Below are 23,436 nucleotides of genomic sequence, written 5' to 3'. Positions count from 1 at the left end.
CACCTCTGAGAGGCTGAAGGAGTCCTGTCCACCTCAGCCATGTCTTACCTTGTATTCAGATAGAATAATTAGGCTCAAACTCTTTTCATAATGGCAACGATGCCTCATGTAGGCATTGATCTTAACCGTGGATTTGGCTGGATCCGGAATCAGCTACGAAACTGCTAGGTGTGGACCATATGTGTGTGAGGGAGCATTTCCAGGATTGAGGGGACGAGATATCCCCCATCAGGGCAATGGGCTTTCCCAGCAGCAGCCCAGTTACAAAGAAGTCTGGGGAAATAGCAGTGGTTTGTTTTGCTTGTCTTCTTGCTGGTCTGTGTGTCTACCCTGTGGCGGTTGCTGCTGCTTCCAACATCAGAATCCAGCTTCCTTGGCCTTCCAACAGGGACTGAACATTGGTGACTCTCTTAGGACCCTCAGGGCCAGATTGGAGCTGCAGAGGTATTCAACTTTGTGGACTGATCGGAGTCCTGGGCACTCAGCCTCTTTACTGTGCAAGAAACTATTGTTGGACTCAATATCCCCTATGGAAAATGTCGACTGAAGAAACTTCTCATACATACGGGATAGAATCTTTCTCCATCTATCATCTATCTATCTATCTATCTATCTATCTATCTATCTATCTATCTATCTATCTATCTATCTATGTATCTATCTATGTCTATCTATCTATCTATGTCTATCTATCTATCTATCTATCTATCTATCTATCTATCTATCTATCTATCTATCTATCTATTATGTTCCTCTAGAGAACACTTGCAGTTGGACTTTTCTTTTGGCTGCCAACCAACTTCCAAATTAAAAAAAAAAAACCAGAGACTTATTATTAATCATGATTAATTAGCTTAGGCTTGTCCCATTAGCTCTTTTAATTTAGCCTGTTTCTATTTATGTTTTGCCTCCAGGCTTTTTACCGTTCTTTCATTCTGTGTGTCCCACTCTCCTGTTTCCTCCTTGTCTGTCTGTCTGACCCCTGGAGTCTTCCTGCTGTCTCTTTTTCCTTTCTTCTTGGAGCTGAAATTCCTCCTCCTACTTACTCTCCCTGCCCAGAAACTCCGCCCACAACTCCTCCCTCGCTATTGTCCCTTCAACTTTTCATCAGGTGCCTTAGGCAGGCAGGCAAGGTAAAATAGCAACACATCTTTATACAATTAAACAAATGCAACGCGTCTCTACATAAACAAAAGCAGCACACCTTTGCATAGTTAAACAAATATTCCGCAACGAACCTTGATTCTATATATTTGAAGTGTTGTGCATAACAAAGAGAATGCTTGGTCCTCAGAATTCTCCTTTATGAGTCACAATTTAAGGTAGTTTTGGTTAAGTAGAATTTTCTTTATCTTTTGACCAGGTCTGTATACCTTTACACATTTATCTAGTTTGTCAAGGCCACAGCTATTTTGATAGCTCACCCGTGTCTTACATGTTAAGGATCCATTAGTGGGTTATTGGCTCGGAAGTTCAGTGAAAGGAACACATCCTTAGGCCTGTCATTCGCTACACAGTAACAGCAAATTAAGAAAAACCAAAATTAATCTGACCCACGGTCTCATACAGAAATTGTACTTGCTGACAGACTTTAGTTAGAGGAGCTGAAAATAACAAACTCTGACAAAGAGAGGCTCCGCAAGAAACGGAAAACGGAAGAAAACACGAGGGAAAATTTGAAGTAAACAGTTTAATAATTTACATGCAAATAGTTGATTTGGAAAAATAGATTTCTTCCTTTTTGGAAAGCTGAACTCTAGGAAGCAGGTTTGAGTTGCTAAATTGAAGAACTTTGTGGCCGAGAGTGTGTAGCTCAGCGGTTTTCCAGTATGTGCACGGCAAAGCCACCAAACAAGCAAACAGCATGACAGACAAACCTTGTGTGTGTGTGTGTGTGTGTGTGTCTGCCAGGCCCTGGAATAAGGTCTACTTTTCGGCTCAAAAGTCTTCAAACAGAAGGTGGGTTTGAAGGTGAGGGGTGGCGCCAAGTTCAGCTTAGAGGTCCGGTGTAGGTCCCGAGTACCGACACTCTGCTGGTGTTATTCTAGACAAATGTCCCATAACTGGACAACTAGAAAACAGTCCACATAGCAGGAGCTGTGAGCAAAACTTAACTACCCACCCCCAATAGCTTCCCTCTGTCTGTCTGAGTCTAGGTTGCAGGCAGTGGCCTGCAGTCCAGAGGCAGTTAGGCCGAGGGACATCGCCTTGGCCCGAGGTGTCTGGTCACTGTGGTTAAGTCGTGCCCTGAGGATCGCCATGTCTGCACAGGAGCTGACAGCTACCGCCTGGAATTCCAGCACTCAGAAGGCAGAAGTAGAGGCCAGCCTGGGCTACAAAGTGAGACCGTGTCCCAAGAAAACAAACAAACAAACAAAAAAACAGCAAAAAACAGAACAGTGTTTTTGTATTGTGACTGTCTTAACCCCAAATCTTGCAACTTCAGGTACCTGGCTTAGCTGGGATGCCACCTCTGCTTTGATGGAGACCTGTATTGCTATTCCAACCTTGAACTCGACGTCGTCTGGCTGGTTGGCACCTGGTCTTCATTGTCACCCGTTTCAGTGAACCACGTTCTGGGCTGAAGCTGTGACAAGAAGCCCCGTGGTCCCTTGATCATCGGGAGCCATCTTGACACTCATATCAGAGCTTTGATATGGCTTATTAGCTTACTCCAGTGCTTCTGGAAGAAACAACCTAGTGTCCATGTTCCAACTTTCTTTCTCGTCTTGTTTTGTTCCTGAGCTAGGATATTGAACCCTAACCTAGGCTGACCTGGAACCCAGAGACTCTTCTGTTTCGTTCTTTTAAGTGCTGGGATTATAGTTGTGAGGCCGCGCGCGCGCGCACACACACACACACACACACACACACACACACGCACGCACACACGCACGCACACACGCACATTAAATTAGGCACTACCTACAAACAAAAGCTTAATTAGTTGGGGGCAGACTCATGTGTGGGTAATTAATTCCTAAGCTGGGGCACTTCAGATAGGATGATCCTGGCAAGTTCCAGACCAGCCTAAGCGACACAGTGCTCAGTTCTACACCAGGCTAGTGAGCTCGAGGCCAGTATGGGGTGCCAAACAGTGAAACCCTGTCTCAGAAACCCAACCACTGCCATCCCAGACCAGATTCAAAACCCAGATAAAAAGCAAACCTACGCCAGCCCTGGCTTTGGGTCGCAGTGCTTGGAATCTTTTGCAGGGTTTATAGATTTTTCTCTGCTTGGCTGCATATGTGAACCACCTTTGTGGGAGCAGCTAAACCCTGGACTGGTTGGAATAGAATTTCTTGAGAGTTTCTAAACCAGAGAGTCGGTCTGTGCCTCAAAGGCAGAGGGAAATGGGCCCTGTTCCCAAATACAGCATCGCTCTGCCCCCTGCTGTTGGCTACAGTGCCATTATCCTTTTAACTTGAATTTTTTCAAGGGAGAGAGGCCTGGATTGGCAGGGGACTTCAGCAGGTTTTTTCTTTCTTTCTTTCTTGCTCTCTCTCTCTCTCTCTCTCTCTCTCTCTCTCTCTCTCTCTCTCTCTCTCTCTCTCTCTCTCTCTCTCTCTCTCTCTCTCTCTCTCTCTTTCTTTCTTCCTAGAACTAAGGCCTTCGTGGAAAACCAACTCTGTCGAAAGATCAGCAGGTGACACTCGTATTCCTAAGCTGAAGGCCTGTCCAGGCTTTGGTGCTGGGCGGTAGAGAAGAGACGTGGACGCCCTCTGTGACTTTTGTGGCAGGGGCGGGGCAGGATCTACTGGCAATGCTGGCCCCATTGTGGTTGCCTGGAGACTGAGGGGCTCTCAGAACCACACCCAGAGGTGCCCAGAAGAGTTGGGCAGTGTGGCACCAGCTCGCTTGGAGGTGTCTGCGGTGAGCACAGGATAGGGCCTCTGCAGCTGCAGGTAGACAGGTAGAAGAGGAAATCGTGGGTCTGGTCTGGTCACCAAGGAGGTGGGTTGCTCAGTGAGGGACCCTGTGCTTTTTGGCTTCTGTAGAGTCCAGCCACCTCAGGTGGGGGTGGCTCTCGGGAGGGGCCGTGGGGCGGCAAGCAGCGGAGTCCGATCGTCCCCGGTGGTCGTCATCCCCCTCCACCCTGCTTGACCAGTCCCCGGGGTAGAGGCGACAGAATTGCGCCCCGCCCCCCGCCTCCGCCTCCCGTACCCACACCAAGACGCACACGCTCCTTAATCTCCCCCGCCCTCGGTTGTCCGGGCGACGGCCCAGACGAGCAGGTGATGCATTGACAGCGAGCAGATGGTCCCCCGTGGAGGCGAGCGCGGCCCACAATGCGCCCAGCGCCGCGATCCCACTGCGCCGCCCCCGCCCCGTGGCCCGCGCTGCCCGCATGCTAATAGGGGTCGGGGGAGGGGTCTGGGGCGGGGCCGGGCGCCCTGGGCACGCCCCCTGTCCTTTGCTGTCACTTCACCTCAATTTTTTTTTTCCCTGAATGCCCTCTCCAAATCCCCGCATCTGAAGTTTCCCTATCGCACACCCAGCGCGCTTCATCTGTCTCCGAACTCTCTCCAAGCGGATCAAGATTGCCCACCCTCCACACTCTCCTTTCTCCCATTCTGCAGTAGCAGGAACCACTTTTACTCCCTGCTGGCATTTCATGGTTGATCTGGGCAGACTGGAGGAATGGGTTTACCACAGCCCAGCCTTGATCCCCGCTTCTAGACCCGGCACTGGCATGGCAAAATGTGTCAAGACACCCGCCCCCGTTCCGCCTCCACCCCCTTATCCCCAATGCTTCAGGGCCTTTCAGGCTGCTGCTTCTCGGGACTTTCCTTTCTGGAAGTTCAAAAATAAATCACTCTCTGGTGACGCCGGTACTACCCCTCCTGGGAAGCCCTCCCATTCACACACCCTCCTCCCATTCATTTGACACACACCCCCCCCTTCTGTACCCTATTCACCGCTGTGTGGCAAATTGAGGCTATCTTATAGGAAGGGCAGGAAAACCGCTAGGCACTCTTCACAATTTTAATACCGTACCTCATAGCTGTCACATAAATTCATTGCCCGGCCTACTCTATAATGGCCACGAAATAACTTTTAAGAGAAGAGGGGGGCGTCCGACGACGGTGCCACAGTATCTTTCTTTGATTTGCAGGTGCTCCCCCCCACCCCGCCTCCTTTAAACCATTACTACAGTAACCGCAGATAGCGCTTTCTCTTTTTATAACTGTCACACAGAGCGCTTTAAAAAAAGCCATCCTTCTCCTTTTTATTTTACAGTAGATAAAAAAAATGCCAAATGCCAATAAAGGCTTTAAAAAGAAAAAAAAAAGCAATGGAAAAAGAAAGCGAAAAAGAGACTCGTGAATGAAGTTGAGACAATACGGGTCACAGAGCTGTCGAAACTAATGTCATAGTGCGGCTGCTGGGCGGGCCTACAGAAAACTTCTTGTTTCTTGATTTTTATGGAGATTTGGTGTGTGGCATGAAGCACTCCCTGAACAGGTTCAGAACAAGCGGGACAGAAAGAACGCACAATAAACTCCCCTCCGATGGCCTTTCTGCCCACAAACACCTGTGATTTACAAAGCGGCATTTTGGAGGACAAAGCGGGGCCAGAGGGCCGGGGTATTGTTGGGAACCGGACGCCTCGTGTACTCAAGGCTGTAGCAGAGAGTTGTTTTATCTTAGAACATGTCCTAGGTCCATGCGACGCAAACTTACAACCAGGAGGAAAAAAAAAAGCAGCTCTTCTGAGGGCCCTTATGGACTTTCTCAAATGCTTCTTATTAATACGAGCTGGTGTTTCTGCTAAATTCTTGAAACTAGTGGAATTCACTAGAATTCAAAGAGAGTCAATTTATACAAGCCTCCTAGCTAGGAAAGTTAGTAACCATCTCTGAGCACATAGAAAGAAGTGGCTAGGATGTTTAATTAGAAGATGAATACTGTTTGCATTTTTGTTTTGGTTTTTTTTTTTTTTTTTTGAGACAAGGTCCCTCTATGTAGCCCCAGCTGTCCTGAAACTTGCCACATAGGACAGGCTGGTCTTGAACTCAGAGAATTCTCCTGAGTGATGGCATTAAGCATGTGCACCACCACACCTGGCTGCTTATCTTCCTAGTGATTTAGTCTTATTGTTTGGAGGTTTTCTTTCCCTGCTTCCCATTCTGACTTCCCTCTGTTCTCTGTCGTCTCCTTCCCAGGGAGTTAGAAAGATGGGAAAGCAGATAACACTGTGAGGCGATGATTTTGAACTGGGTGAGAGTCTCTTCCCTTAGGACAACTAAAAGAGGCCAGAGTCAGCTGAGACCTGAAACTGGTTAAGAAGCAGGGGAGCAAACAGCCATGTGACCAGCAGAGACGCTGCCAGGGTCTCAAGTCACTGTCAGAAGGTTGTGAGGCTGGGGCATTGTGGGAGCGGGAAGACTTTTGAGATGAAGCTAGAGAGATTGGCTTGGGTCAGTTAGGAAGGCCATTTGTTGGACCTGGGGGAGGAAAAGGCTTTTATTCTGAAATAGAGAGCTGGCGAGGATCTTGAGGGATTTTCCTGACTGGACTTGGCGGTTCAAGATGATCACTACTGCTCTCTGGAACATTAGTTTGCTTTGTGATGTTACAACAGCATGCTGCAGAGATGGATGGATGAATGAATTGGTGAACGATTTGGCTTGCAGTTCTGATGGCCGATTTCAAGAGCCTGGGTGGCTCTTGGCATTGGGCTGTCTTATACCACGGAGGAAGGCTGATGGGCAAGGGTCAGCTAAGCAAACGAGAGGGAGAGATAGGTAAGGTAGGTGGAGAGAGGGAGAGAAAGAGAGAGAGAAAGAACGAGAATGAACCTGGGGCCTCAAACTCTTTTATAATGGACACTGATCATGATAGTGGAGTCCTTGTGGACTGAATGGCAGGACTAGACATGCTATGGCCCGACAGAGAACTGTCGGAAGGCCACCTTAGTCATTTAGACAAAGCATCTATGGCGTCTTGGAGTAAATTGTGTTAACAGAAGTGAAGAGAATGCATGGCTTTGGATCTGTATTAGGGAAAATTGATGCGATCCGAGGAATGAAAATGCGTGGCTGGGCTGAAGAAACTGAGCCGCAGCAAGGACAACCTCTTGGGGCCGGACAGCTCAGTGGGTGGCGCGCACATTATGGAGAAGGTAGGCGTGAACCAGCGTGTGGTGGGTATGTCAAGTCTTCCGTTTCAGCGTGTTACGTTTGAGCTATGGTGGGCGTAGGGTCAAACAGCTGACTTCTGGAGGGAGGGGAGGGTCATTCTCTGGCTTCCTGGAGACCTGGGATGGGGCGTGACATAAAGAGATGAGCTAGGCCCCTTCGGCACTGGAACTGGAAATGCTAATTCAATCTGACAGGCAATCCAGAGGAAGTCTTGAGAAGTCAGGGGCTAGGAAAGGAACCATGAGGGCGATAGTGGATGGATGGAGTGAACACATAGGAACCTATAAACCAGAGCAGAGAGGAAACCCTTGCTGAGAGGAAAGAGGCTGACGGACAGAAACAAGAAGAAGGTGTGCCACGGGCCTGGAGGTGTTTTGGGGCAAATAGTTGTAACGGCATGCTAAGGTGATCGTAGCCGCTTTCCGCAATGCTTTTGAATTTGAGAAACAACATGCAAATGACTGGCAAGTCTATTTAAGAGTACACACACACACACACACCCCTAAAATTGAGAATGGAAAGGCATCTCCAGTAGGCTAAAGATTATCTTGAGAATTCAGTAAGCATTTTTTTTTCTTACTCTCTTTTCCCCTCCCCGCTACCCCTCTCTCTGCTCTACGCAGACCAGGCTAAGCTTGAAACTTTCCTGCCTCAGCCTCCTGGGTGCGGGACTTTTCAGGGCATGCCCTCATACCTTCTCTTTCCCCTCGGAGTCCTGCGTTATAGATTGAGGGTGTGTTTTGTTTTGCTTATCAGTTTGTCAGCTTTATTGATGTATGCAAGGGGACCCAGTGCAGCTCCTGAGAAAGAGGAACTGGAGAATGAGGTCTCTGTTTTAAGCCAAAATGGGCTTCCTGCTATTGGTGATCAAAACCGATGGAAGACACCCTACACGCACAGGAGCTGGATGGCAGGGCTAACGACTGCATCCACAAAGTCTGGCTGTCATGGAGAAGCAAGGTGTGATGCTAGGTGTGAGCATCTGGACCCAGGGGAGTAAAACAGGACCCAAGACAACAGCAAAAACTCAGAGAGAGGCTGTTACTCCATTTCTCTCTCTTTTTATAAAACATTTATTTTTGTTTCTTGTGTATGAATGTTTTGCTAACATGTATGCATGTGTACCACGTGGGGTGAAGTACTCGCAGAGGCCAGAACAGGGTGTTGGATCCCCTGGAGCTGGAGTTACAGATTGTTGTGAGCTGCCCTGTGGGCGCTGGGAATCCAACCCAGATCCTCTGAAGGAGCAGCCAACGCTCCTAACTACAGAGTCATCGCTAATCCCCTCACCACTTTTTCTCGAAAGGTCCTGGTAAATTTAGCTCAATAGATGCAGGCTTTCTTCTGTCTCTATTCCTGTTATCTGCTGAAAGAAAGAATAGGTCTGTTCTTTAAAGATTGATTTATTTATTTGATTTTTTTTTTTTAGAGATAGGGTTTATCTGTGTAACAGCCCTGGCTATCCTGGAACTAACTCTGTAAACCAGGCTGGGCCTTGAAATCTCAGAGATCCACCTGTCTCTGCCTCTTGAGTGCTGGGATTAAAGGCGTGGACCACCACACCAGGTTAAGATTTATTCTTTTTACTGTTTTGTGGGTATTTTTCTGCATGTATACTTTTGTAACATGTATGTTCAGTGTCCTTGGAGCCAGAAGAGGGCATTGGATCCCCTAGAACTGGAGTTATAGATTGTTGTTAGTGGTCATTTGGGCACAGGGATTTGAACAGGACCCAAGACAACGGCAAAGGCCCAGAGAGAGGCTGTTACTGTTCTGCGAGAGCAGCCATGTTATTAACTACGGAACCATCTCTACTGCCCTGGTATTTGTTTCAGTATTCCTCTAGAGAGCACAGCTGAAGGAAACATTCAGGAGGAAATCATTGCGAGGAAACAGAATGCAGGAACTAACTTTCTCTTGGTCTAGTGTGTAAAAGAGCTTTCAAACGTTTAGAAATCACCAAGCAAGATTTCATCACAATGCAATCAAAAGCCCCCCAAAACCATCACATTAATGGGAAAGATAATTAGAATTAACTTAAGAAGAGATGGAAGACCTGGTTAGAGCTACGGTAATGGCAGCGATGAAAAAATATACCTTGGAATAATTAACTCCAAAAAGGGCGTTGAGTTTTGGTAATCTTACACATACATGTGTTCTTTGGGGCCGAGGATGTAGCTCAGGGTAGAGCACTTGCCTAATGTGCATAAGTACTTGATCCACGGCGCTGCGAAAACAAACAGCAAGAAGTGGATTTTGAAATGTTTTACATAAACACAAGTTAGTCATGGACGTTATGGATGTAAAAGCTGATGAAATTTTCCCAGTTCATGATATTTTAACTGGGAAAAGAATAATAAAACAAAGCCAACAAGCTATTTTGCTCATAAATATATGTTACTGTTTTGAAAGCTTCATGAGTACATTAAATTAATGAGTGTGCATGGGATATATTAAGAGGGTTTTGTTTAATGAGGTCTAGCATTAAAGATTCTGGAAAAGTATCACAGTCGTAGGGTAAACAAGTAGATCATCCAGGAATCCCATTAAATACTAAACATAAAATATGTCCTAGTTAAGTTTTGTTACCTTGACACAAATTCAAGTTATCTGACAAGGGGACCACCATCTGGGAAGAAGGGGAGACTAAGACTGGTCTGTAGTCAAGCCTGTGGGTCATTTTCTTAACCTAACAGTTGATATGGGAGGGCCCAGCCCACTGTGGCCATGCCACCCCTGGGCAGGTGGTCTCGGGAGTATAAGCAAGCAGATTGAGCAAGTCATGAGGAGAAATCAGAGTTCCTGGATGGCCTCCGCTTCAGTTTCTGCCTCCAGGTTCCTGCCTTGAGTTCCTGCCCTGGCTTCCCTCAGAAATGGTGTGATCCAAAGGTTCCAGGTTGCTTTTGGTCAGTGTTTCACACAGCGACAGAAACCCCAACTAAGACACACACGTGCAATAATTCTTTTTAAAAATTGTATTTTAAGCATGTGCATTTTGCCAGCATGCATGTTCATGCACTATGTGCATGCAGTGCCCACAGTGGCCAGAAGAGGGCGTCAGAGCCTCTGGAACTAGAATTACAGATGGCTGTAGTCACCATGTGGGTGGGAATTGGGAACTGAACTTGGGTCCTCTGCAAGAGCATCGAGTGAGCCATTTCTTAACCACTGAGCCAAATAGTTATTCTTTTTAAAACTTATTTTTTTGTTTTTCAAAACAGGGTTTCTTTGTGTGGCCCTGGCTGTCCCGGAACTCACTCTGCAGATCAGGCTGGCCTTGAACTCAGAGATCCTCCAGGCCTGAACTACCACTCAAAATTTTAAACAATTTATTTATTATTTTTTTATAGTAGTTAATCTTTATAAAAGTTTAAAATAGATTTAAAATGTGTTCTTTGGCAGTTTTATACACGGATACAACACATTTTAGGCATTCTTACCCCTATTATCTTCCCCTACTCTACCCCATTGAGATAACAAAGTATTCATTGTCATAGTTAGCAATAAAAATACTAGGGGCTCATCAGCCAGAGCGACAAAATCAGAAGCCGTCACTATTGATTGGGAGTGTTCTGACATTTGAAAGCAATTCAGGCAGCCATGAGCAGACATAAGTGGCAGAGCCCATTGCAACGAACAAGGTCACTGACTGCAATCAACACTTCTCACTAATAAAACTGGGGAGAACACTCAAGATGAGACATAGAAATGTTCAAGTTCAAGAATAAAAAAAAAAAAAGACAGGAGATTTCCAGGGAAATGCACCCTTCAGAAATGCAGCCTGAGAGGGAGAGAATTTAGAAATGTGTCTTTGGAATCTGGTGTCGATGCGTCCCTCGGTTCAAAAGCAGAGAGAGGACCTTCTCTCGGAAGAGGAATGGATGGCTATAGGTTGCCTCTTCCTGTTAGCATGAAAACTTTAAGTTAGCGTACAAAGTAGTGGGTTTCCTGGTTCAGGGGCTCTCCAGCCGGGCAGTGGTGGGGCACGCCTTTAACCCAGCACTCAGGAGGCAGAGGCCAGTGGATCTCTGTGAGTTCGAGGCCAGCCTGGTCCACACAGTGAGTTGTAGTGTAGCCAAGGCTACATAAAAAGACTATGCTTCCCAAACAAAATGCAACACCCGAAGCAAAACCAAAAACAATGAGAATAAGGTGTTTTTTTTTAAATCAATAGTTACTCAAGTATATTAAGAGACAAGAAATTTCAACAATATACAAACTCCTACCAGGGGCTTGGAAAAGTGAATCTCCTAAGTCCTTTTATGGGATGAGCAAAACCTTGATGAAAATGTAAAGCTATAAAGGTGGGGGCAGAATGAACTTCACTCATGATCACTAATAAATAAAATAAAATGAATACTGTGATTGTAACGCATCCCAGCACTGAAAAGGAACACGCTATGACCACAAATGCTCTACTGCCTTAATGTCATGAATTTTGATAGCACGACATCACACAAGCAGGTTAACAATGAAAACATGATCATCCTAAAACATGCAGAGAACACTGAGCCAAATTCACCATCTGTTCCAAGTTTAAAATAAAAAAACAAGAACCCTTACGAATTGTGAATGGAAGGGGGTCTGCTTAACCTTATAAAGACATCTACAAAACCCTTTAAAAAATCCGGCACACTTTATACCTGAGCATCAAAATACAACATTTCTTTTAAATATCAGAAAACAAAAAGGACTATCCAACTTGTGGGCAGACTGAATGTTTGGGGCCTCCCCTGCTTGAATGTGAGCACCTGTTGATGTGTCCGTGTTACCCCGTGTGATTTCTGTACCCCATTCTTTTCCTTCCTAGTTATTCAGCCCTCCACAGACACTTTCCTATCTTGCTTTCTGTAACAGAAATATCTTCGGATTCAAGACTCAGAACTACAAATGCAAACTTGTTTGCTAAGGATGAGTACAAGTAGGAAGCACAGGAAGCTACTGGAGACGTAGACAGGGCTTGTCCTTCTGAGACGTTTCAATTGATCAGAGTCGTCCCCAATTTCCGTAGGCCTCTCCTGTCTACCTAGAACACGCTGTGAGTCCTAGAATCTTCCAGAACCCACAGTGAGGGATACACAAACGTAGACCTACGATATTGACTTCTTAAGTCATCTGTTTTGGGGGAAAACAGCCATGGGCACCGTCACAGCTTCACTTAGCGCAAATGCAAGCTGGTGCAGTAAGGAGAAAGCTCAAGGCTTAGATCTCCGAAAGGAAGAAGGAAGAACAGCTGTTAACGTTAGCAAGATATACAACCATTCTCAGTAATCTACAGACACACATTTCAGCATGAAAATGAAAGTATTAGCTAGTTTGCAGTTTAAGATTCTCCCCCAAAGGGGGTAAGAGATAGCTTAATCTGGAGCCAAATATGAGTGACCGTGAGGCACTAGTTTCATGAAGCTTTTAAGAGTACAGAATAAAGTCATAAAACAAGATAAGATACTTTACAAACACATTGATGGAAACACCAAAGCAGGGAATTTCTGCTCTAAGCCTCAGAGGCTGTCTCAAGATATTTTCAGCCCTTGGATTGGTGGACTCTCTTGGTCTATAAGCACATTTCTAAAGGTTTACCTAATGGTCCTGAGGATGTTAAGCCATACAACTGCATTTTATACCCTGGAAATGATTTGAAAAATGCATATACTTGTAACTAAGTCCAATATTGGAGGCCAGTCTGGGCTACATAGCTATTCCCTTTGCCAAAGGTGGGGGGGAGAGAAGATCCCAATACAAGAAATAAAAGAAAACCAACAAAATGTAACAAACCCTAGCATTCCCTAGAACAGGGAATCTCCTTCTTATAAACAAATAATCTTACATTTTGAAAAGTATGAAGTTTTATCGGAATTCATTATCAAGAAGTAACATGGTTTAGGTAGGATGACATAGTATATTAATATATTATTGTTATATCATTGTAACCAGGTACGCCATTGTAGCCAGATACATGACTGTAGCTGGTCTTTTCTCCATCTGTTGTTACAGGAGATTGAACTCACAGCCGGACACCTAAAGTGACTGGTCTGGAGGGATGGGAGAAGCATTTAACTAAATGCCAGACCCTTCAACAGGATGCAGGTAGAGCTTTTGGTTCATTTGTTTATTTTTTGATCAGCGAGTTTGCTACAGGTCAACCATTTGTTTTGATTCTTGAAGCAATACTATGGGTATCACGGTCTGAAATATGTACCCACTTGCCTGCAGTGATGTGTGAAATATGCAGGAGAGAGCATACCTGAGCATGCCTTTAGAACATACAGTCTTTCCCCACTCCAACTAGACATTACATGTCTGTTAAGCAACTGGAAACACGGCCCTCACCTTCTTGGATATTCTTTTACGTATTTGCTAAGGTATCCCATGCCATACGGGGGTGATGTATGGAGTTAAAGCACCTGATGGTGTCCCTAAGTCGTATAAGTTCATGTTTTGAACAGAAAGGTAAAAAAAAAAATCTGCTGTTGTGTAAAGACAGCAAGAAAGCTGAGCTGGTGAGGAGGACACCATCTCCTCCCTTCCTGGAACAAATCTCCACAAACCCCTCGGCTTAAAAGACTTTTAGCCCTGAAGGGCACTCGCCTAACGCATCATTTGGGTTAAAAATTGAGTACTGAGTGTCTTCTGGTCCTTCCCGAAGGCTTTCCACTTCTCCATCACGGTCAGCTTCTCGACCCTACCCAATCATGGCCCCTGCTGCTTCACCTCATCAAAGCCGGCAGCCACAGGTTGAGTCCCTCTCGCATGGCCTTGACCCAGCCTCTTCTGCCTCATCCTTAGACAGCTCAGGGCCCTTGAGCTCCCCCAGGCTAATCCCACCTTACCCTAACTAATTACAGTTGCAAAGTTCCTTTGGGTCAAGAAGGTGCCATGTTCAGACAGTGGGGTTAGGGAGCATGCACCTGGAGGGGTGCTGAGAAGGAAGGGAACAGCTGACATCACTTCCCATCTCTGCTTGCTCTCTGCTGGCTGTCTCGCCACAACCTGGCCTCTGTGGTACTTACTCTCCATGGGGCAGACGGCTTACACTCTTAGTTCATCTCTCTGCCCAGGGGGCCTTCAGTGAACCATGTGTCTCAAATTTGTCCTGTGCTCTCCAGCTTCATACTGCCCCTCATTTTTCTTCATAGAACGTCTGTCTTCTGTTGGGGGAATCCTCCTGCTGAAGGCGAGGCGTGGGCCAGTTTTGCTTCTGGTGCCACCCAGAAACTAGCCAAGGGTCCGACACACAGCTTAAACAAATCCGTGCAATTCTGCCCCTTGACAGGCTGTGGTTTTCAGTAAGCTGGGTCACAATGCAGTATTTTACGGAGGCGAGCTGCCACACAGCATAGAGATGCTCTTTGGAAGGGCGTGCCAGAGAATCCTGTGTGGAAAATGTCACATCACCACCCTGCCTTTAGAAAAGCCAGGGCACACATACGTTCTGTAACCAGTGGCTTCTTGGAGTCAGTTCCAAGTATTAGAGCCATGGGCTTTTCTTCTCCTGGGTTAGCCCTGGCCTTCTGCTGTTGAGTGGAGACAGTTGAGCTGGTCTATACCATGGTGTAGAAAGGCGAGGTTCAGCGGTCACAAGGCAATGGTAGTAGTTGGCGTCCAGGCTTGTAGTAGCCACCTGCCTATGTATACAAGCTAAAGCTTGCTGGGCAATCTAGTTTTATGAGGAATTGGTTTATGTGAAAGACTAAAATGTCCATTTTAACATTTCAAAATTTGTAATTTTTGAAGATTACTATATGCCCCTGTGTTCCTTCTAAAAGAATAGAATAGTATCAGTCAATAAAAATATATTTTAGTAATAAAAAGAGATTATGTTACTCTAGTGGTCAGATTTAAGCTGACACTAGTCGGTGATGGTCTCATATGTACTGTTTGGTGTCCTTTCATAAATAGCCCTATTACTTGATATTTTTAAGAACAGAGATTGATAATAATCATGACAAGAGAAAGTACCATCATTTTTGCTGCCACTAACAGAATATCTACTGTTATTCATTATAGTGTATCATAAACTATTAAATCCTTCATGGATATATGCAGATGTATGTATGTGTGTGTATATATATATATGTGTGTATATATATGTGTGTGTGTGTGTATATATATGTGTGTGTATATATATATGTATATATATATTTCTATTTAATCTTTCCACCCCATGAAGTCCTGGAGCATATATTGCTTTGTCTACCCACCAAGAACATTCCCTTCACCCGGATCTCATTTTTGTAAACTCTTCCTCTCTGCTGCCACTAGTCCTGAGGAGATAGCCCGGTTACGGTCTCTCAGTATCGTGGCAGTCGAGATGAGCGTGTGATGTAGACACAGGTGAACCAGACACATGTCAGAGTGGTTGTTTACGTCAGGAATCAAATAGCTAAATACTAAATAGCCACATGGCAAAATTTACCTAGTACCCCCCTCAGCCTGATTCCAACCATACTCCTGTCCATTTGCTGTGCTGTGCTCTGACACCCCATAGTTGTGATCAGTCACCCACTCTTCCCATTCCGACCACGTCTTGGAAACACAGCAGGGGAATGCACACACCACTTTTTCATCAGGGTGCGGCTTAGACAGTCGTGGCTTTCCCTTGTCTTTCAGTGGATTACATTTTGGCTGTGTCAGCAGGGCTAGAACGTCAGACGGGCTCCATCTTTAGTGCTAATTCTAGTGGGATATAGGTGGTGGTTTGTAACTTTGTGTCGAGACCGTATCATGGTTTGTAACTTTGTGTCGAGACCGTATCATGGTTTGTAACTTTGTGTTGAGACCGTATCATGGTTTGTAACTTTGTGTCGAGACCGTATCAGCTACTCTTCATATCGCTGTTGACCGAATGCTTGAAAACAAGCAGCTTCCAGGAGCAGGGGTTTGTTTTGGCTGGCTTACAGTTTGAGAAGATGCAACCCAACATGACGGAGCAGGCATGAGAGCAGGGCTGTGTGGCAAGCTAGTGGCAATGTGTTTGAGGTCAGACAGCCAAGACTGGACAGGAGGGGGTTCTGGGCTTAGCTGTCCACTCCAGTGAGGCTTCAACTCCTAAAGGTTGCACAACCTTCCAAAACAGCCCCGCCAGGTGGGCGTCAGGAAACGATTTATTAAATGTATCATTAAATGAGTTATTAAATTTATTAACATATTTGACTGCATTTGAGTTACATTTTGGACACAGGACACACATTCTTCTTTTCAGAGTATGCTGTGTACCAAGGGCTTCTAATTTGCTTGGCTCAAAGATTATTTCTGCTGTGTGCTCATCTGCTTGTCAGACTAAACTCTTCACAAGCTTCTTCACTGCAGGGCAATGACATCTTCTACCACCTCCCCCAGCCCCACATCGTGCCCAGACAGTTTTACTCTACAAGGACAGGGACAGTGACATGACTGGAATTTAGATTCTGAACTTAATCATTTGTGGGGATCCCCTTTTCAGTGGAGGGGTGTCAAATCAGAGTCACTCCGAAAACAATCGTCAGGCACTGGCATTGTCGAACCTTGCCAAGCAATGGCACTGGGCCTCCCATCTTGTGGGTGGGGGGTTCCATTTCTTCATCTTTGGTCTGAGTTACTTAGCAATGACCAACCGAACTATGCGGCCGCCATATTGCTTTTGCGTGTTTGACTAGAACGTTGACAGATTAATAGGAAGGGTAAATAACAACTGCAGGGGCCCAGTGTGGGGAGGCGGGATTGACTGCGCCGGACTGGGTTGTGTTTACTCAGAGGGGGCCTAAGTAAAAGCCTGCTGGGAGAAGGTGACTCAGGTCATGGGCGTTTGTTTCTCATCTCTATAGAATACAATTGTCTTCTCAATGGAAGATGACTTTTTTTGAATCTACATGGTTCTACTGACAGGGAGGGGACATTCGCTATTCCAGGGTGCTGGCTAAATCATACACCAAAGGGAAGGCCACACAAAGATTCAAATGTTCTGAATTCCTCAGAGATCCTTTGACTTCGAGCGAAGGAGAGAAAGTTCATCGCCTATTCACTGCCTATGCCTACTATTTGATATTCAAAATTTTATGAAGTTTCAGGATTATCTGGCTCTTTTCCCTCCTCCCGATCCATGACGGTACAGCCCTGGACATTTAGCTCTATTGAATTCGCAAGCCCTGGTTTAGGGGAAATCTATTTTGACTCAGATTTGTTCTCTGAATTTATGTGGATAAGATGTCTTGAAATAAGGGGAAAGATGTCCTTTGGGCAAAATTGAACCAGCAGTGGTGGCTTCAATTAAAGGCTAAGCTGTATTTCTGGGTGACAATTCTTTGAAGATGTGCATCTTACATTTCAGTGCTAACCTAGTTCTTTATAGCATGGCTTATTTCCATTAAAAGACCCAAAAGCTTCCACACAGTTTGATTAGCCATTCTTGGTCTGTCTGTCCCCGCCCCATGGCGGATGTGTGCACATGCATTTATGTACGCAGATATATAAATCTTTCTTTGAATTTCCCAGACACTCTTCTTGAGACGGCAGGCGGGAAGGGAATGGGGTGACGTGTGCGGCCTCTCCTTCTGGCTGTCTTTCTGCTTTGTTGTGTCTGGACAGATACTGTTTTCTGACATCCATTTTCTCTTTTACATCCCTTCTCTCTCGCCTCAGTTTGGCTCCCTGTTTTCTCCCTTCTCTTCTCAGTGCTCAAGGATAAGGTGTTGCATGGCAGCATTGTGTGTGGTGGTGGTGGGAACCATTTCAGCTCCCACAGGCTTCTCAAACGGAAAAGCCATTGCGAGTTGTCTGTTTCCCCACCTGTCAAACAGCGTTGCAGAGTTTGTGCCAATACACACGGTGTGAGGCATAGACTGTGGTTTTCTGCTGCCCACAGTGTCTGGACTGAGGTTGATGGAGAGTCCCTCACATGCCTGCCTCCTGAGCTGGGACTTACAGCTTTTGTCTCTTTGAAATTGTCTTTCAGTGCATCTACCCACTTTTTATTTGGTGCGGACGTCTTTAGGGTTTGGTGGTATCGAGGCAGAGGGCTCTCTCAGGTGGTGGCAGATGGCTACAAGAGTAGTCCTTCCCTGCAGACGAGGAGGAAGCTCCGTGGCCTTTCATCAGTTAGCACAGAGTGAGAGCAGACCACTTTAAAACGCAGTTGGCTGTGGCAGTCAGAACCACCTAGGTTCAAGGGAAGGGAGCAAAGAGCTTTCTGCTCATTGCAAAGAAGAGTTCGGGGCTGTGTTCTACAAGTCCAATAGGGTTGAGAAAGAAGAGACTGGAAATGTGTTGGGTGACATCCCCACTTGAGTATGTCCTTGAGAATGACTTCCTTTGGACACCTACCATCAACAAGACCCTGAGCCCCCTCCAGGAGATGCGTGGAGACCCCTCCAGGGGACACGTGGAGACCCCTCCAGGGGACGCTTGGAGACCCTCCAGGGGACATGTGGAGACCCTCCAGGAGATGCTTGGAGACCCTCCAGGGGATGTGTGGAGACTCTGAAACAGCAGCGAGGCAAACCACTTATCAAATGCCTGTTAAGATGCTCTCCACCTTTCTGTCCAGGCCACATTTTACAGCAGGTTTTAATCCTACTGAAAACCTCTAGGAACCCTGGAGTGAATGAGAAATAGAGGACTTGGGGTTTAGCTCATCACGGAAGAGAGGCCCAGGCAGATAATTTCTCCTTTGGCCTATTGCATTCTCTCCGAGGTCGCTTACATTTCCCAAGGACCCATTTTACGTCTATGCAAATGGGCCACATATATGGATTTTATGAGCACACCAGACTAGTTACAAGGCATTTTGTAGCTGTGAACTAAAACAAGTGACTTGAGAAATGAGCTTGCCAAACGACCACAGATTGCACTTTCTATGTTGGTGGAAATGTATAATAAATATGACTCTCTCCCATGCCGCTGTGGAGTGCACTGAATTCCGGGCTCTCCTGAGTGGCCCTCTGACTTGACCTGTGCCCTAGATATATTGATGAGCATCTGCATCTGTTGATACCACTTTCAGAACCCACCTGACACACATTATTGGGCTACGAGGTCAAGCGTTCTGTACGAGGGCCTTTACTGCAGTGCTATTTGGCCAATAATGGGAGCCACCTGCACTTTCCAACAGCAGAGCATTCTTTAAACTACCATATACGTGGACAATGAAAAGGAGGGCCTTCTAAGAGCTTGTTTGTAGCTACTTTGCATAAATTAATTTAAATATGTAAAAAATTAAAAGTCTGCCTACAGGAAGAATAGGCAGGGACTGATTGAAGGTATCTCTAGAGAATTCATGATCTTGCACTCCTTGAGAGTGTCTTTTTATTAAAAATATTTTATTTTAACGGGTATATGTGTGTATGTGTCTGTCTATGTGCGTGTCTGTGTCTTTGTGTGTATGTTTGTGTGGTCTGTGCATGTGGTCTTTGTGTGTATGTCTATGTATGGCCTGTGCATATGTGTGGTGTGTGGTTTGTGTGTGTCTGTGTATGTGGTCTCCCTGTGTGTGTTCTGTTCATGTGGGGGGTTCTCTCTGTGTGTTCTCTGTGTTCTGTGTGTGTGTTTTGTGTGTGTATGGTCTCTGTGTCTGTGTGCGTGTGATCTCTGTGTACCTGTGTGTACATGCTGTGGGTGCCTATGGAGGCAGGGAGAGGTCACTGAACCTCCCTGCCCCTGGAGTTCCAAGGTCTTCTAAAGAGCAGTGTGTTCTTGTAATTACTGAGCCTTCTCTCCAGCCCATCTTTCTGCTTGCTAAACTGTATTGTGTATTACGTGCCCTGCTGCTGTAGACAGGAAAGACAATGACTGGTGTGTGAAGCTGTCTTATATAACACTCCTTTCCTTGTTAGTACCTGCTAGCTTTACAAAAAACATCAACTGAATTTGGGACCCCAATGTAATTTGCCCTTAGGGACACCTTTCCTACCTCCCACCCCCATAGGGCTGGTCCTGTATCTAAACCTGTCCAACACTCCAGGAAAGGCAATTGGTTGCGTGGGCCCAAGTGGAAGAGCATTCCGGTGCAGCTCCCACCTCTTGAACCCGAAGAATGGGAGAGATTGCCCTTCAGTTAAGAGCAAGATAAACTTGGGGTTAAATAGGGAGAAGCTCCAGGGAGGGGCTGCAGGCTACACACGGTGCTAATCTGCATTATGAAGCTTACTCATTCAGTTACCATCCATGTCGTAAGGGCATGCCTTAATGCCTGCAAATCTGACTAATAAGGAGCTTTTTAAACTTAAGGGGAAAAAATGGTACAGTTGGCTGCTCTGAAAATGTTAGCTTTTTGTATTGTCTGTTTATTGTATCTAATTATTGAAGGAAGGCTCAACAAAACCAGGAAGGAATGAACTTTTTTATTAAATATTCATGGTATTCAGTATAAATATTTAATGCACCGAATTGCTGTATTCAGGCTCCTTCTTACTGATGAGGTCCCTTTCAGGGCATATGCTAGGAAACTTCTTTTGCCTTCGTTAAACTTAGTGTTGGTGTAGATTATTTAGATTTTTCAAGTTGATACCTGTGCTTAGAAGTCAATCAGTGTCCTCCAGAAGAAAACAAAAGAATCTAGGTTTTTTTTAGAGTCTGTCCTAACATGTAGATGATCTCAGAGTTAAGTGGGCACCTTCCAAGGGGTTCTGGGTTCTTGGGTCCCAGAAGACAGAACTGGACAGGGCTTTTCTTGAGTAGCAGCAGGATGCTCGCCCAGCAGGGACCTGTGAACATACATGCGGTGCTTCTATGTGCATCACGTGTCTCCTTGGCATCTTGAATCCTCCATTCCATCCCAAGCTGTGCATTTTAATATTATAAGGAGACCCCAGTAACCTTCAGGCAGTCTGGGGCACCTTTGAGCCTGAACCAGTGGCTCCAGGGTTCCAGAGAGTTCTAGCTGGCCTTAGCAGCTGTGGGGGGTCCCCCTTTTCTTTGCCAATTGTCTTTTCCATATGCTAATTTTGTAGCCTCTGGATGGGCCCTTCTGGGTCTCACTTTATACTTTCTTCTGCATCACAGAAGTAGAGTACCCAAGCTGAGGGCTAAATATTTATACACAGAAAAAAGAGAAAAAAAATCTCTGCCAAAAGATAGGAAGCCAACCCAAAGCCAAAATCTGCTAAAATCTGCACGGTGTTGGCTTTTCGTGATATGCTTGACAGTTATAACTAGGAGATCTTGAGCTGAGCGCACACGAAGTTCTGTGTCTGTAAAAAGGAAAAATGATGGCACTGGGCACCATGAGCTTGTTAAGGTGTAGAGCTTCACACCTCGTCGTCCAGTACTTTCCCAGGGGGAGCATGAGCCCAAGGGCCCAGAGGCCATAGACAGTGTTAGGAGAGGTGAAGAGGAGAATCCTGTGTACTTATCTCGGAACTGCTTTCTGGGATAAGGTGTGAACCCAGAAGAGTGAGATAGCAGGGTCCCCGATAGTAATGCAAAACCTTTTGTCTCAGCCCCGAAATATTGATGAGGGATGTTTCAATCGGCCCAGCAACTTATTTAGTGGATGCGCTGTGTTTATTTGTATTTAAATTTGTATTTAAAATTTATTCACGTGATGTGTTTATGTGTGTGAACATGTTCATGCAGGGACCCATGCACGTGTGCCTACATGTGGACGTCAGAGGTCAACCTTGGGTTTCTCTTTCTCAGTTCTCTACCTTATTTTCTGAGACAGAAACTCTCACCAAACCTGGAACTCACAAATTTGGGCAGCCAGGCTGGCCTGCGACTCCCAAGCATCTGTCTATCTTTGCCTCCTTGGTGCTGTCAAGGACACGGTCACACCTTTAACAAATTTATTTGTTATCTGGGTATCAATGGTTTGAGCGCATATGTTCCTTCTTACCCAGCAAACACTTCACTGCCTCTCCATCTCCGCAGCCCTTCAGCTTAGGTTTAATAAACTCATTTATCCGTTTATTGCTATTGAATACATTGTGTCCGAGCTCAGCCAATAGCAATATCAAAAATAGAGTTTTTGATAGTCCTTGAGGGGCTAGCAGCTATTGGCTAGTACGACAGGTGTTTCCAAACAAGCTGAGTATGCAGGATCCTCTTCCAGGCTTGGGGTCCTGCACAGGATGACTTGTTTATTCCAGGCAAAAAGAGAGGGAGAAGGAGGTGAGAGCTTCGCTGTCGTTGTTGTTGTTTTTTTCAAAATAATCTAGTCCTACAAGTAAAACATGATTGATTGGTTACCTTTGCTGAGTTCTCTTGTAGAACCGTCAAGGAGAAGCAACATGAGAGCCTTCTGTAGGTGGATTCTAGAAGTGGGATCCTCAGGAAGCATCTTAGAGGCTGATTACCACTAAGCCATCCTGACACGCTCACACCTGCTCAAAGGTCTTTTGTTTGTCTCACCATCATAGTGGCCTTGAATTTACTGGGTGCTAAGGCTGGTCTTGAACTCCTGTTCTTCCCGCCCCCTGAGGGCTGGTATCTGAGAAGCGTGCTATCAAGCCCTGCCTTAGAGCTGCTAAATTTCTGCAAGAAGACGCAGGCACATTCCACAAATAGTGAGGGTGTATGGGACTTTGCTCAAGCAGGAACTCTATAGGTACTAGAGGCTACCATGGGGGATAGTTTAGGGTTGGCTTTGAAATGTTTTTCATTCCATCTCACACCTAAATTGAGTGGAACTATTCAATCTCTTTGTGTTCATTACGTACGAGTCACAGTGTACTCAGACATCACGTTTCCTGTTTTATCTTATTGTATGGTGTTATTTATTTATTTATTTTTATTTTCCCCATTTCTCTCCATTCCGTTCTGCTTTGTTCCACTCAGTTCCATGCTACTCCACTCCAATCCATGAAAACAATCAGTATTTCCATGGCACCCAGCTGATTTCATGACAGATTCCATGGTCACAACTATCAGTAAAACACACTACTTAAAAAAAGCTAAGAATCCGAAGGTTTGGGTTAGAAGGAGAGGGGGATGTGAGGATCCCGGCCAATTGCAGTAACTCCCAGCCTTGAAGCATTCCCATGAGCCGGGTACCACACGAAGCTTTTATTCTATTTTGTTTTTCTTTTTTTTTTTTTACTTTTCTTTTTTCTTTTTTTTGTAATTTTATTAAATTATAAAAAGTTTCCATTTACGCCCCTCCTCCCAACGCCCTCCCACTCCCCCCCTCCCTCTCCTCCTCCCTCTTTGTCCCCAAGGGAAGTCAGGGTCTCCTGCCCTGTGGGAAGTCCAAGTTCCTCCCCCCTCACTCCAGGTCCAGGAAGGTGAGCATCCAAACAGACTGGATCCCAAAAATCCAGTATATGCAGAGGAAACCAGTCCCAGTGTCATTGTCAATGGCTTCTCGGAAAGACTGCAGTCC

The 23,436-nt window shown here is 45.6% G+C and overlaps 1 protein-coding gene across 1 annotated transcript in view; it reads left to right on the top strand.

The window, feature by feature from the left end:
- Positions 1-3,820: 3,820 nt before the first annotated feature.
- Positions 3,821-23,436, top strand: part of C26H12orf42 (chromosome 26 C12orf42 homolog) — a 137,910-nt gene continuing 118,294 nt past the window's right edge. The window contains exons 1-2 of the mRNA XM_048418534.3: positions 3,821-3,954; positions 13,140-13,232. Of these exons, the coding sequence (XP_048274491.3) occupies positions 13,227-13,232 (6 nt within the window). The 5' untranslated portion in view covers positions 3,821-3,954; positions 13,140-13,226. The remainder of the gene's footprint in view (positions 3,955-13,139; positions 13,233-23,436) is intronic.

Source organism: Myodes glareolus, chromosome 26 (assembly GCF_982192425.1).
Source record: "Myodes glareolus chromosome 26, mMyoGla1.1, whole genome shotgun sequence".
NCBI classification, from domain to species: Eukaryota; Metazoa; Chordata; class Mammalia; order Rodentia; family Cricetidae; genus Myodes; species Myodes glareolus.
The sequence above is the reverse complement of the archived record's forward strand: the minus strand, read 5'-3'. Positions and strand labels throughout refer to the sequence as shown.